At 37.2% G+C, this 12,894-nt stretch overlaps 1 protein-coding gene and 1 non-coding gene across 2 annotated transcripts in view; one reads left to right on the forward strand and one right to left on the reverse strand.

The window, feature by feature from the left end:
* LOC145481525 (protein mono-ADP-ribosyltransferase PARP4-like) overlaps positions 1–12,894 on the reverse strand; it is a 51,458-nt gene that overhangs the window by 37,120 nt on the left and 1,444 nt on the right. Inside the window, exons 2-13 of the mRNA XM_081460016.1 lie at positions 11,883–12,081; positions 11,721–11,793; positions 11,168–11,246; positions 10,275–10,403; positions 7,611–7,772; positions 6,495–6,812; positions 3,668–3,828; positions 2,828–2,936; positions 2,111–2,139; positions 1,562–1,660; positions 949–1,030; positions 161–259 (exon numbers count right to left, since the gene is read on the reverse strand). Coding sequence (XP_081316142.1) covers positions 161–259; positions 949–1,030; positions 1,562–1,660; positions 2,111–2,139; positions 2,828–2,936; positions 3,668–3,828; positions 6,495–6,812; positions 7,611–7,772; positions 10,275–10,403; positions 11,168–11,246; positions 11,721–11,793; positions 11,883–12,081 — 1,539 coding nt within the window. The remainder of the gene's footprint in view (positions 1–160; positions 260–948; positions 1,031–1,561; positions 1,661–2,110; positions 2,140–2,827; positions 2,937–3,667; positions 3,829–6,494; positions 6,813–7,610; positions 7,773–10,274; positions 10,404–11,167; positions 11,247–11,720; positions 11,794–11,882; positions 12,082–12,894) is intronic.
* Positions 2,527–2,600, forward strand: Trnas-uga (transfer RNA serine (anticodon UGA)). Its single transcript has one exon. It is a non-coding gene; the product is annotated as a tRNA-Ser (tRNA).

Genomic DNA, 12,894 nt, shown 5'->3' on the forward strand with positions numbered 1-12,894 from the left:
AAATATACCATCTTTTCTTCAATAAAACAACAAGACTGATAAGTGATTTATGTTTTGCTTTCCATTTAGAAAACGGCACTCTTTTTTAAATCTATAAAATGTCACTATGGGAGCTACCAGGGGGCTACCTAGCGGTCGAGCACAACGCTTAACTGCTGACCTTGAAATCTGAGGGCTCATCCTCTGTAGTCATCAATCCATGACAACTGTTATATCCAAGTGGGGGTGATGTCAAATCCAAGGAAAACTTCCTAAACTCCTTGAAAACATAAAATAAAAGCGTTAAGCCCTGGGAAATTAAAATGGGGACATAAAATTCTTAACTTTTGTCGACGTGGGACTTTGTTCGATGACGACTTGTCAACACTAACGGTTACTTGGCGTCCACTTTGATCAAAATCAAATTAGCGCGCAAGTCGACGAAGGTCTTTTACCGTTTGAACACCCAGCGTAAGCCAAGGTAAGTTTCAGAGTGATGCTTGCTTCGAGTACTGAATTACAGCACACATGGAAGGAATAAATAATTTTTTTTTTATTTAAAACTTCCGTGCACTTGCGAGTAGATTGTGAGTCTGTTTCGCCATCCAACGCAAGCCGGGCTCGTATTTCGTTTAACCAGTTTCATAGTTATTGGCTGATTGGCTGATTGGCTGATTGGCTGTTATTTGTGTGCAGAGGTTCATAATCGAGCATAATTAAACAACAAGTCAGAGTCACTGATCTTGGTTGGGCACGTTTAGCACCTGTGCAGCCAATAAAAAAACAATTTACTCATTGAGGCGGAGAAATCAAGGTCGTCACGTAATCATAAATTGCACGTCCAGGTGTTTGCTCTTTGATTGGCTGAGAAAATGGGAAAACTATAAAACCAAACATTGCCAAAAAATACAACACCTGTCACTATAACCTATTACTGTAGTATTCGTACATAATAATGTTTGTTCATACCTTGACTTTTCCTAACGCAACCTCGTTTACAAGCATCAGTCTCGTTCCCTTGCTTCCAGGAGCAGAATATCTGGCACTTGTGCTAAAACAAAAAATTCACTTGTAGGTAGCTGTTCTTAACCAATGGACTGTAATTAACTGCAACAGTTTTTAAAATGGGAAACTTAATAGCGCTGATTTGTATAATAGACTAATTTCGATATATCAAAATTCAGCCTAAAACAATAGACCCCAGTACGAGGCTCTGGGGAATAACTACAGAGTTTGTTGGGTTTATTCCCCAGAGCCTCGTTCTGAGGTCTATTGCTGTAGGCTGAATTTTAATATATCGAAATTGGTCTATTGATAAATGCCGGCTTGCACGTAGGATCTGAGGAAAAGAATCTTGCTTGCCATGTTTCAGGTTGATGGGGTAAGCTATATACGTATCATAGCCCTGGCCCGGGCTGTTCGAAAGGTGGATAAAGCTATCCACCGGATAAATCACTATCCAGCGGATAGAGTGGTTTGTTTTGTTAACACTTATTCACTGGATGGCGATTTGTCCGGTGGATAGCATTATCCACCTTTCGAACAACCCAGGCCAGATGTATAGCTCTCATTTAGTCCTTACCTCGCAGAACTGGCAAAGTAAATTCCGCTTCCTAGCATTCCTGGATCGGATCGTTGGCCTCCAAAATCGTCAACAACAATTTTAGGCATCAGAAGTCCTCTGCAAAGGTGAAAAATCACGCGTTAAATCATGTACTTGTTTATAGGAAAGGTTCATGTTGTTTCAAAATGAACACAATATTTAGACTTTTAACAAAAAAATTGTCAAGGGGTTTGTAATGAGGAAACACGGCCGTCTGTTGGCCTTTGTCAACCGACTGTTGGCAAACCATCGACCTTACTCCACGTTGGTGCACAGACAAACAGGCAGACAGACAGACAGACAGACAGCTAGGCAGACAGACAGGCAGACTGACAGACGAACAGACGAACAGTTAAACGACAGTCAATCAACAACATATTTATGCTGCCTCTATATTCAATCCCATATTACTGAACAGAATGGATACTACGCGTGCTCAAATTAGCTGTTCAAAGCAACATGTTTATGACAGTATAACATGGCTTGTTATTTATTAACGACTTTTGTAAGTGCGCCATGTCTACTGACCTTGAAAGTATACCAACAAAGTTTGTCACCTGCAATGATATTTGTCGCACATTAGTACATACCTTACTGCCAACTTTTATGGATGCTCTTGGGTCAAAGCAACCAACAGTGCTGAGGTTTATCCCAGTTCCTCATGCATGAGGTTACCTAGACTACGGCTCCTCCTTCCTTGCCGCGCGCCCGCCCCATCCCCACCAAAATGGGATCCTAGGTCCAAGCAGGTTACATCCAGAACTTTGTCAAATTGGTTCACTTAACAATACTCACCACAGGATAGAGACTTTGAGAGGGTATAATGACTTGCCCAAGAACACAACATGAGGACTGGCTGGCGCTCTTAACTGAACAGTAGTGTTTATTTATTCCATTCTAAGATCAGTTTGCTTTTGTAAAAGAATTTCCTGGGATTTTGGTGGGGGCAGCGTGGCCGAGTGGTAAGGGCGCCGGACTTGAAATCAGGAGGTCGCGGGTTTAAGTCCCGCTCTGACCACTTAGCTGTAGTTGTTTCTCGGTAGACTCTAGTTCAACTCCTCGGTGATGCTTGTAAATAGCCAACTGGTCTGCCTCCCGCAGGTTGGGATTTTTAAGCCTATTACGTTTAGTTGATATATTTGTTTCTTTCATTTAAAGTGGCATGTCTGTGAACTAGCTAGATGTAGCTAAGCACATTGACCACTATAAACAACAACAACAAGGCGGGTACTTAAATGTTCTCACCTTTGATGAGTGGAAAAGAAGTCTCTTATTACCAATGTCACGAGAAAAAGCACTTTCCTCCACTGGGCGATGAATGGAGAAAACATTGAGTACAATGATCCTGGAATCACTATGACAGAGAGAGAACAAAGAAAATCCATCAGAAGTGTGGTCAATTCACATAGCATAATTTCTACTGTAACATTGTCCGGACTTTTTAAAAGTTCTTTGCAATAGACATTTTTTTCCCAATATGTTGGTTACTTTGTCACTTGTAAGCTGCCCTCGTACATGCACTTGCTGAAACACGACCGAGTGAAACGACTTGTGGTACGTTTGAAATTAGGTAGAACAAAAAGGTAATCAAAGTTAAAACAACTTTTTTATACTATAGATTATGTGCTTAGAGCTGCAGTACGAGCTTATTTCGAGGTCTATGGTTATGGAACAAATAGAACCAAACATAACATACTTCATTTAAGAACACCAACTGATTGACACCAACCACTTGGCTAATTTAACAAGGCATGGAGGAGTTGAATTCAGGACCATCCAACACAAATCATCTATAGTGTTATCACCACGCCAAAAATAAACTTGTTTCCTGTTTTAATTCGTGTCAGTAGTTACTGGTAATCTCTACCTCACTGGATGAAACTCAAAGTTTGTCTAGACTAGTCTTTCTAATTCTTCTGCCTAGTTTTCTTAGTATGATAATGTCTCATGAGTTAAAAATATTGAAGTGTCAGATTTTGGGTTGTCATTTTACAATGGAAGAGAAACTTTTGTAATGCATTTGGGCACAAGTTACAATCTTTACATTCAAAGATGACATCCAGTCTATGACAAATAAATACTTACCCTTTTTCACTTGCATTGACAAGTTCTCGGATCTTTTCAAACTCGTCGCTGCCATGCGTCAAACATTCAATGTGAGACTTCAACGCCCTGTACTTGGCATACACACTTTTCCTTGTTAACCAGTTTGTAGACTCACCAATACTAACCATGTCCTTCATGAGCTGTGACGACAAATAATATTTCAAAACAGAATACGAGAAAAGCTTAGTTCTGGGTCACTGACGCTCAGTGCAAGTCCTTGTCCGTTTTACATTTCCCCCATGGTCAAACCATTGCTTATGACATTGTGCAATACTACTGAGAAAAATCTTGCTTCGTTGACTGAACTGACACTTCCATTAAATGAATGTGGTGCCTCTCCCTAAGTTGAAGATAATGCAGCTTTCTGATTTCGACCTAACCTGAAATCTAAATTTTTAACTCCCTGGTGAAATTCTCTGCTTAAGTTTGATGTTATACGTATTAGTAGAACTTACTTTAATCATTTTCTCAACAGAAATACATACATATTCATATATAAAGCTGAGGGGGAAAGCCAAAAACAGGAACAAGTTCCCTTACAAATGGCCACCCAAACCGCAGAAAAAGAAAAAAAAATTAAATATAAGTAGTAACAATAAAACCGGTAATAATAATAATAATAATAATAATAATAATAATAATAATAATAATAATAATAATAATAATAATAATAATAATAACAATAAAAGTGGTATGACCACGAGCCGCAAACAGTTACCGAAAACGAGGATGTCACGATATTATGGGACATGCCAATACACACAGACAGGAAAATAACAGCCAACAGACCCGATATAGTGATTAAAGACCACAAAACGAAAACCTGTAAATTTATTGACATGGCAGTACCATCAGACAGAAACATATCCGTGAAAGTCAGTGAAAAACTATCCAAATATAAGGACTTGGAAATCGAAACAAGCCGAATGTGGGGCATGAGAACGGAAACGATACCAGTTATCATTGGAGCACTTGGAGCTATCAAAAAGGGACTAGAAACTTATCTTGGAAGAATTCCCGGCCAATTAAGCATCAGTGAACTACAAAAGATAACCTTGTTAGGTACAGCGCACATTTTGAGGAGGGTGCTATCAAGCTAAAAACTGGCTATCCCCTAGTGCCCCAGGACCATGGTTTGGTCTCGGCCCTAAGGACTCTAAGCAAACATTACGTGAGGACGATAATAATAATAATAATAATAATAATAATAATAATAATAATAATAATAATAATAATAATAATAATAATAATAATAATAATAATAATAATACAAGAAAGATTAAGTTAATTTAGCATCTAAGTGATAAAAATACGTCTTGGAAAGTCGTTTGAATTCAGAAGGAGACTCAGACTTTCTGACATGCAAAGGTAAAAAGTTCCAGGCTTTGACTGTTCTATGGAAATAAGAGTACTTCAGAACATTTGTTCTTGAATATTGAATTTTAAATGACAGGTCAGCATTTCTCAGATTGCATGCTGCAGTGTCTCTGGAATTAATAAACTTGGATAGGTCAATATTCAAAAGACCATTTAAACACTTGTAAAAAAAGATCAAGTCAAGTAGAGTCCTTCTAGACTTAAGGGTAAGAAGATGGAGAGATTTTAAACTTTCCGTGTAAGATTTTCCTTTGATCATGAGTTGCATGGCTCGTCTCTGAACGCTTTCAATCATATCCTGTAAAAAGGCTTGGTGAGGGGACCAGATCTCGCAGGCGTATTTGAGATGAGGTCTCACAAGATGGATGTAAAGCTTGCGTATCACAGCAGTCTGTGTCCGATTTCCGCATGTACGTTTAATTAGCCACAGGATCTTATTTGCAGAGTTTACATTTGTACTGATGTGATCATGCCAGGCCAGTTTATGATGTAGTATTATGCCTAATCCTTCTCCTTGTCAGTCATAAGTAAACTTTCCGTGCCAAGATGATAGATACTATGAATAGGTTTTTTCTTTTTTGTTATGCAGAGTTGTTTACATTTCTGTAAAATTAAAATTCATTTCCCACAGTTTACTCCAGTCATATATAGCTGTCAGATCAGAAGACATTAGTAGAGGAAATCACGGTTATACACTTAAATATGTAACAGTGCTTTCTTCTACTGCTGACTTTTAAAACAAAATCCATGTCAACAAAGTTGTTAGAATAAGGAAGCTTGTACAAGACAGTCTTAGTGTGCATTCAAAATATGGTGTCCTGGCAAGTTTCAGATCATACATGCACACTAAGCGCATACTGACCAGCAGCATACTTTTCTTTTAAGTTTAGTGCAGAGAATGAACTTCTCCGTTACCTAACTGAATAATCTTTAGTATTGGTTACCATCATAGAAAAACAATGTGCACAGAGAGCTATGTAGCTATGGTTCTTTGTAGACATACATGTACACTGCCAACCTATGGTACTGAATTAACATTGTAGGCAAGTAATGTGCACAGACTGAGCTTTGTAGCCTGTGATTTTAAATAAACAAAAATATTGCAAGGATAAATCCGATTAGAGTGAAAGACTTAATTTGAATATTAATCATATTAATATGAATCTAGACATAGAGAGTTGTTACATCTACTTGGGGCCTGGCTGCAGGGCCAGAGTCTAATCCCTAACTGTGAAATTTTGCAACATGCAAGTCACAAGATTTACTGACTACCAATGAGATCTTAGTATTTCACTAGGTATTTCTTAATCTGCGATATGAATTGTCTGACTATGGGAATTCATATACATTATTAATTAGAGACATTGAAGCAAGTTATCCAGAGCAATAGAAATAAGAAGCAATCAAGTTTAGTAGTTTCTAGCTTTACCTGACACAAGTCTTGTTTTTGTGCAATAAGGTGCCTTGATGTTATTCCTGTTCCTTTGTTTTTGTGAGGAATAACTGAAAAGAATTCGTTAGAGAGTTCCTGAATTGCGCTGGTACCTTCATCGGCATCTAATGATTTTCTCAGTAAGAGTAAAATTGCTTCAGCTTTCTCTACATCCTCAAGTTTAATGGAGTCAACAGAGATGGAAAGAATGTCAGTAAGACAGCCTGTTGCCTCATTCCAAATAAAATCGATGAGGTTCGCAGCTTCAGGAGACATGGCCGAGTCTTCCTCAGAACAGTAGTCAATTATTGTCATCTGAAAGAAAGAAAAGGAATCATGGAATGCTAAAGTAATTAGCTTGTATTGATAACTTTGCCATTTTCAAAAATAATTGTTTTTTTTCCAGTTAGTAATGTTAGCTGAGCTACACTTGCATTAATATAAAATGATTTCTTCACTCCATATTTTCTGTGACGCACACCATAATTTTATGTACTTGCAGTATTGTTACATTTGCACTATATGTCCAAAATTCTTATAATATAAATAATATATTATTTATTTTTGACTGACTTTAAATGGTGCTATTTAGTTTGGGCAAATATTTCTTAGAGTTTGTTTGGAACTAAAGCAGAAAGGTGCAGTTAAAAAGAGCTGTAAACTGTAAACTTTATTGACCCAGAAAATGGTACAGCCTCAGTATGCATAACTTGAAATTTTCTTTCTCAACTTTCCAACTAATACTGCTGCTAATTAAAAATTCTTTTTTATGCATTTAAATTAGCTTCACTAACCTTGTTTGAGATTAAAGATTCTTTTGAATTATCAACTTAAAAATGGGGTTACTGAGGCAAATATAAGTACTTACAAAAGAATATATAATTGACAGCCACATTTGAAAAGGGTCTATAGGCCACCAATGTGAAATGGTTGTGCATGTACATGTACATGTATGTAGTAGGTAATGTTGTCATGTAAGCTGCCTCAAGTAAAGTAGAGGTGGCCATTAATTGCAGAAACCTGTTGCATTCCTATGTGCATGTACAATGCACTGAAAGTCAGAAAAAAAGAAAGGATTGCATCTATCAGGAGTGCACATGTGACCTGCCCCACCTGCTTCATTTTATCAGAACCAATCTTATGTGACAGAGTAGTCTCCACCCTTGTCATGCTATGTGGCGACTGGGTCTGCCGATCATACAGAGCAACATAAGCTGCTAGTGCCTCTGCAGCAGTTTCAAAGTATCTGCATTCTTTGGTTCCTTCGTCACTATGCTATGAAAAATCAATACACCACTTTGTTAAAATAAAGAGTAAAATATATAAGTGACTGTGTTACTTACGTAACGGGAAAGTGTACATACAAGCCAAGTGGCAGGCCATCAGGCTGGTGCTGTATCTCTGGTTTCAGTAGCATAAAGCGACTATGAGTATTTCTACTCCCCCTAGGATGCTAGTTCATTGCAGGGTTACCTGCAGCATTAAATTTGTCAGTACCTATTTATACACCTGGGTGGTGAGAGGCACTGTGAAAGTAGTGTTACTTATGTACATGTAGAATAAAAATATAATCTTGAGCAAATTTAGCAGACTTTATTGATGAGGCTTAAAAATGTCTGCAAGTGTTGATGTCTTTATTCTAAATTCCACAAGAAAATATTTGATTGATACTTAGCTCTTATTGACCGAGCAGTAGGTCTGTATGGGAGAATCTTGACCAAGGACATGAGTACAGACCGAAGGCAGTGAGGTCTGTACACATGAACGAGGTCAAGATTCTCCCATACAGACCGACTAAGCTCGGTTAATAAGATGTTTATTATATGGCAAACAAGAACAATTTAATTTGTTTAAAGTAACGGGTTTGCACCAGCTGACATTTTGCTTGCGAACGGCGATGAGCTGAACTTAATTCTGCCAAAGTGTGCTCATCCTTTACACTTTTTTCTCATCAGGCTTTCTGGAACTTCCATAAATAAATAGTGTTAGAAGAAAATAGTCAATATTTTTGCATTTTAGTTTGCAACTTTTTCACTGCAAAATGTAACCGGTCTAGATGGGAAAATCTACACCGCTTTCAGTATCTGTTTCAACCTATCAAATTCGTGAATTCGGTAGTTCCCAGTCCTTGTGAGACACAGCCATATATAAATAATAATACAGTGTACTCATAATCTATTTAACAATTAGATTATGAGCTCCAGATTTCTATGAGGCGATAGCTGATGAGGCCGAAGGCCAAATCAACTATCACCTCATAGAAATTGAGAGCTAGTAGAATTCTTCAGTCGGATTGAATTGTTATTCAAAATTGAAGTCTGGTGTACGCGCACATCAGTTTTTTCAAAAATTTCAACTTTTTTAAATGTCAAGAAACTGTAAAATATGTCCTAAAATTTGACTTCTCAGGAATTTAACTATCCATTTGCATCAAAATGTTCCTCCAAAACTTTGGAAAAACAAAAAAAACGTCATAGACGACCTCCAGCCACTGCACACTAATGGCTGATAGTGTTCAATGGCTCAGCCAATCATATTACAGCATTTGCATTAGCATACTAGTAGAATTCTACTAATACTTATTAGTAGAATTCTACTAGTATATTAATGCAAATGTTGCAATCTGATTGGCTGCACTACTTGTATACTATCAACCATTAGAGTGCAGTGGCTGTTGGTCGTCTACGAAATGCGACCTTTTTATCGTTTTTCTGAAGTTTTGGAGGAGGTGATAGCTGATTCGGCCTTTGGCCTCATCAACTATCACTTCATTGAAATCGAGAGCGAATAATCTAATTGTTAAATAGGGACCTTTATCTGGGGCAGATACAGGATTTTGGAGAAGGGGGTTTGAGATATGGACTGCCATAGCAGGTCCCATGTAGGAGGGTCCAGGCGCGTCCTCCCCCAGAAAATGTTTAAAATTGAGGCCCTTGGAAAAAGGATTTCTGGCATTCTGAGACCAAATCAGCATGTCATAAAGTCTAATTTTTTTAATTTAGGAGCTTCAATCCCACCCCCTTAACCCCCTAGATCCTCCTGCGCTTTATTCATATTTGATGTCAGTCAGAGGTTCCATCTGTAGATATTGTGTTTTAATCTTTAAACTGAACATTAATGATGCCTTTGCTCTTAGAAGAAAGACCTCATGCAATTCCTTTAACCCTTCGAGTGCCTATACGACATACTCAAAACGTCATGATTTTTGCTCCTCAGGTGCCTACATGATGTACTCATGATCAGTATGTCAAAATTTTAAAAGATTTAGTTGAATTCCCGGCACACCAGAAACAATTTTTACCGGCACCGGAGGCTTGATAGACTTCAAAATTCCCACTGCTGTGATGTCACGTGGATATCACATTACGTCAACCTTAGCAAAATTGACCCCATTGAAGAGACACTTTTATAACCTTTCAGAAAATGTGTACATGCCTAAAGTTTAATTTAAAAAGCTTATGGCATTCAAAGTTTTTTACTAGACACCGATTTTGAGTGAAAATGGTGTGGCACACAGGGTACACAATGGTCAAGCACTCAAGGGGTTAACTCATGCAGTGCAGGGTAGGAAGAATAAATGATAAGATCTTAAAGAAAATCTTCAGACTGAAGATTTCAAAAAGCATACATAGCCCTTCTGAACTTATGCCACATGTATGTTTGAAATTCAACAAAAGTACTGTAGATAGTATGTTACATTAAAAAGAGAAAGTGAATACTATTAGACTAATCGCTTGGATTTATGTTGCCTTAATATCTAACCTATTTACACCATACCAAGAGTCCACCAAGGTCCCCATGGTGCGTAAATATCCGATATCTTGAGCCAGTACAGGGAACATGTGGAGGAATAACATGTAACTCCAGTGCATAAAACAAGATTGTACTGACACTGGAATCTAAACCCTGTAAGAAAATTATACAGAGATAAAAATTATACAAAATTATACAGAGATAAAAGAAAAACATTATGTTTCCTAGATTTACACAGTAATAATATACACACCAATGAAATGTAGTTAGGATGTTAATATCCCGGGGATACTTGCAGAAACATCAGGTAGGGGCGTGTGGCCCACTTACCAAAACCCTTACCCTATTTAAGACCAAAATCCGTCATTTTCCATACCCTATTTATGACCTGACCAAAAATTTGATACCCTATCTATGACCTGACCCTTAAATCAATGCCCTGTATCAGAGCTGTCTCATAATTAAAGATACCTAGTTCAGACCAATGTTAAAGACGTTACAAAGGGCTTTTGCTGACAGTCTTATGGATAATGATGAAAAAGTAGCTTCTTCTAAAAAATACTAGGAACTCAAGACATGAGTGCAAAACTATAACCTATTTGAGACCAAATGACCAAAACTGATGCCTTATTTATGACCAAAACGGCTAAAAAAAACATACCCTTCAGGGCCATACATACCTACAGTGTATATAGCCCATACAAGGAGGTTAATATTACCCAAAGATAAATAACTACCTGTGACATTTTAACTTGACTACTGCAACCTCAATTGCTCATAGCTGCTTATCTGGACATTTACAATGAGAAAGCATTGTGCTTTGACTTTGGCAGATAACACAAACTTTCACTTAGGTATAATTGCTCAACCTTATCCAATAATTTTATTATTGTTTATTATTATTGACTGTTATTTACATGCAAAAGAACATCTTTACTAATTTCACATTTTTGTTCATCGAATTCTGGACCATCTGAAGCCTTGTAAAGCCAAACCCTGTGAAAAAAAAAAAAAATAGATGCAAGCTTTAAATTAATCATTCAACACCAAGTTAAGCTTACTTCCATAAACACTGGTTTCACATGAAGCAACTTTAAGAATATTATTACTAAAAATAACCTCAGCATTGAGTACATTGTACTCTAATTACACAATTACTTTTTGTGTTAACAAGATACATTTTATGAAATTACAATACAGGTATTTAAATTATCATAAATATACATATAAATTTACATAATTTACATAATTCCATATGATAGAAAGAAAAGAAAACAAACAAACAAGCAGCACTTACTCCTTTACAAAAAAAAAATGGATTGTTATTCAAAACAAGGTTCCATTTTGCCTGAAAATGTTTTAAGCATTGACAGTTTACATTTTCTCCCCTGACATAAAGTCAGCCATTTATGGAGGTGTAGTGGCATACATGACTATATAGTGCCATGTGCGGAATTTTTGGTATCCTACCTTATTTTATTGAGATCAGGCAGCTGCAGTTTCTTTGCTACTTTGGTTGGCTTTTTACAACTTTGTTTGTTATCTGTGGATATAAAAAGGGAATTTATGGGGTTAGTGTAGTAACATCTAACCAATCCCTCACAATTTTTTTTTCACAGCTTTACAACTTACCAACTATTTTTCCAGAACCAAAGTTCTGTGACTCAAGTGTTTCTGCCAGAAGATAAGGCTCTGGATCAAGAAGCTTTCCAGACTTGATGCACTCAGTAATGAAATCAAACGAGACCACAGGAATTCCATACTTCACAGCAGTTCTTCCTTTATAGGAGGACAAAGTCTTTTCAGCATCACTAGTGACCAGAAAGCTTGTCTTAGGGATAAAACAAAGTAATGCAAAAATTTAATAGTTACCATGGATTTAGGTGGTGCTGAGAGGGGCTATAATCCCAGAGTTTCATTCTTTTTTTTTTTTTGAAAAAAAAAAAAAGATTGTAACTGAAACCAACTCACTCCAAAGATGCTCATTGTTGCTGTAGGGTATGAGGCAAAGTTGCATTCTCTCCAAGATTTTTTTGGCCCCCTCTTTCTGAATTTTCTTCATCTGCCCCTGACCAAATATGTACAAAGACAAGCCTGATATACATGTACATGAATCCAAATTTAGGTGAACAGGTCTGTGAATCCTCACCCAGGTCTTTGTATCACAAAGCAACAGGCAAGACGGAAATTTAACATGCCAAAGGATTTGCCCCAGATGGAAGGGGAGTGGGGGAGTGAAATCCCAAGAGAGGGTGGCAAACAGATTACATGTGACACGTGATCAGGGCAAAAATTGGTGTTTGACATATGAAAAGTAAATAAAAGACATATGATGCCTGAATTTATGGTAGCTAAAACGATATACTTTATAACTAAGAATTTTGTTGAAATTCATTGATAAAACAGGATCACAACTGGCCCTCTTCCCCAGCCTCCTCTCACTTTGTTAGACCACCCCGGGGTGACCAAAATCTGTGATATTCCCTACCCTATTTATGACCTGACCAAAAATTTGAAACCCTGTTTCAGACCTGCGTTATAATATTCCCCTGGTTCAGACCAATGTTAAATTACCATAAAAATAATTTGTGAAGGGCTTTTGCAGATTTTCTTTTCTGTAATGATAAAAAAAGTGGCTTCTTCT

The sequence above is a fragment of the Orbicella franksi genome, chromosome 3 (genome assembly GCF_964199315.1).
Source record: "Orbicella franksi chromosome 3, jaOrbFran1.1, whole genome shotgun sequence".
NCBI classification, from domain to species: Eukaryota; Metazoa; Cnidaria; class Anthozoa; order Scleractinia; family Merulinidae; genus Orbicella; species Orbicella franksi.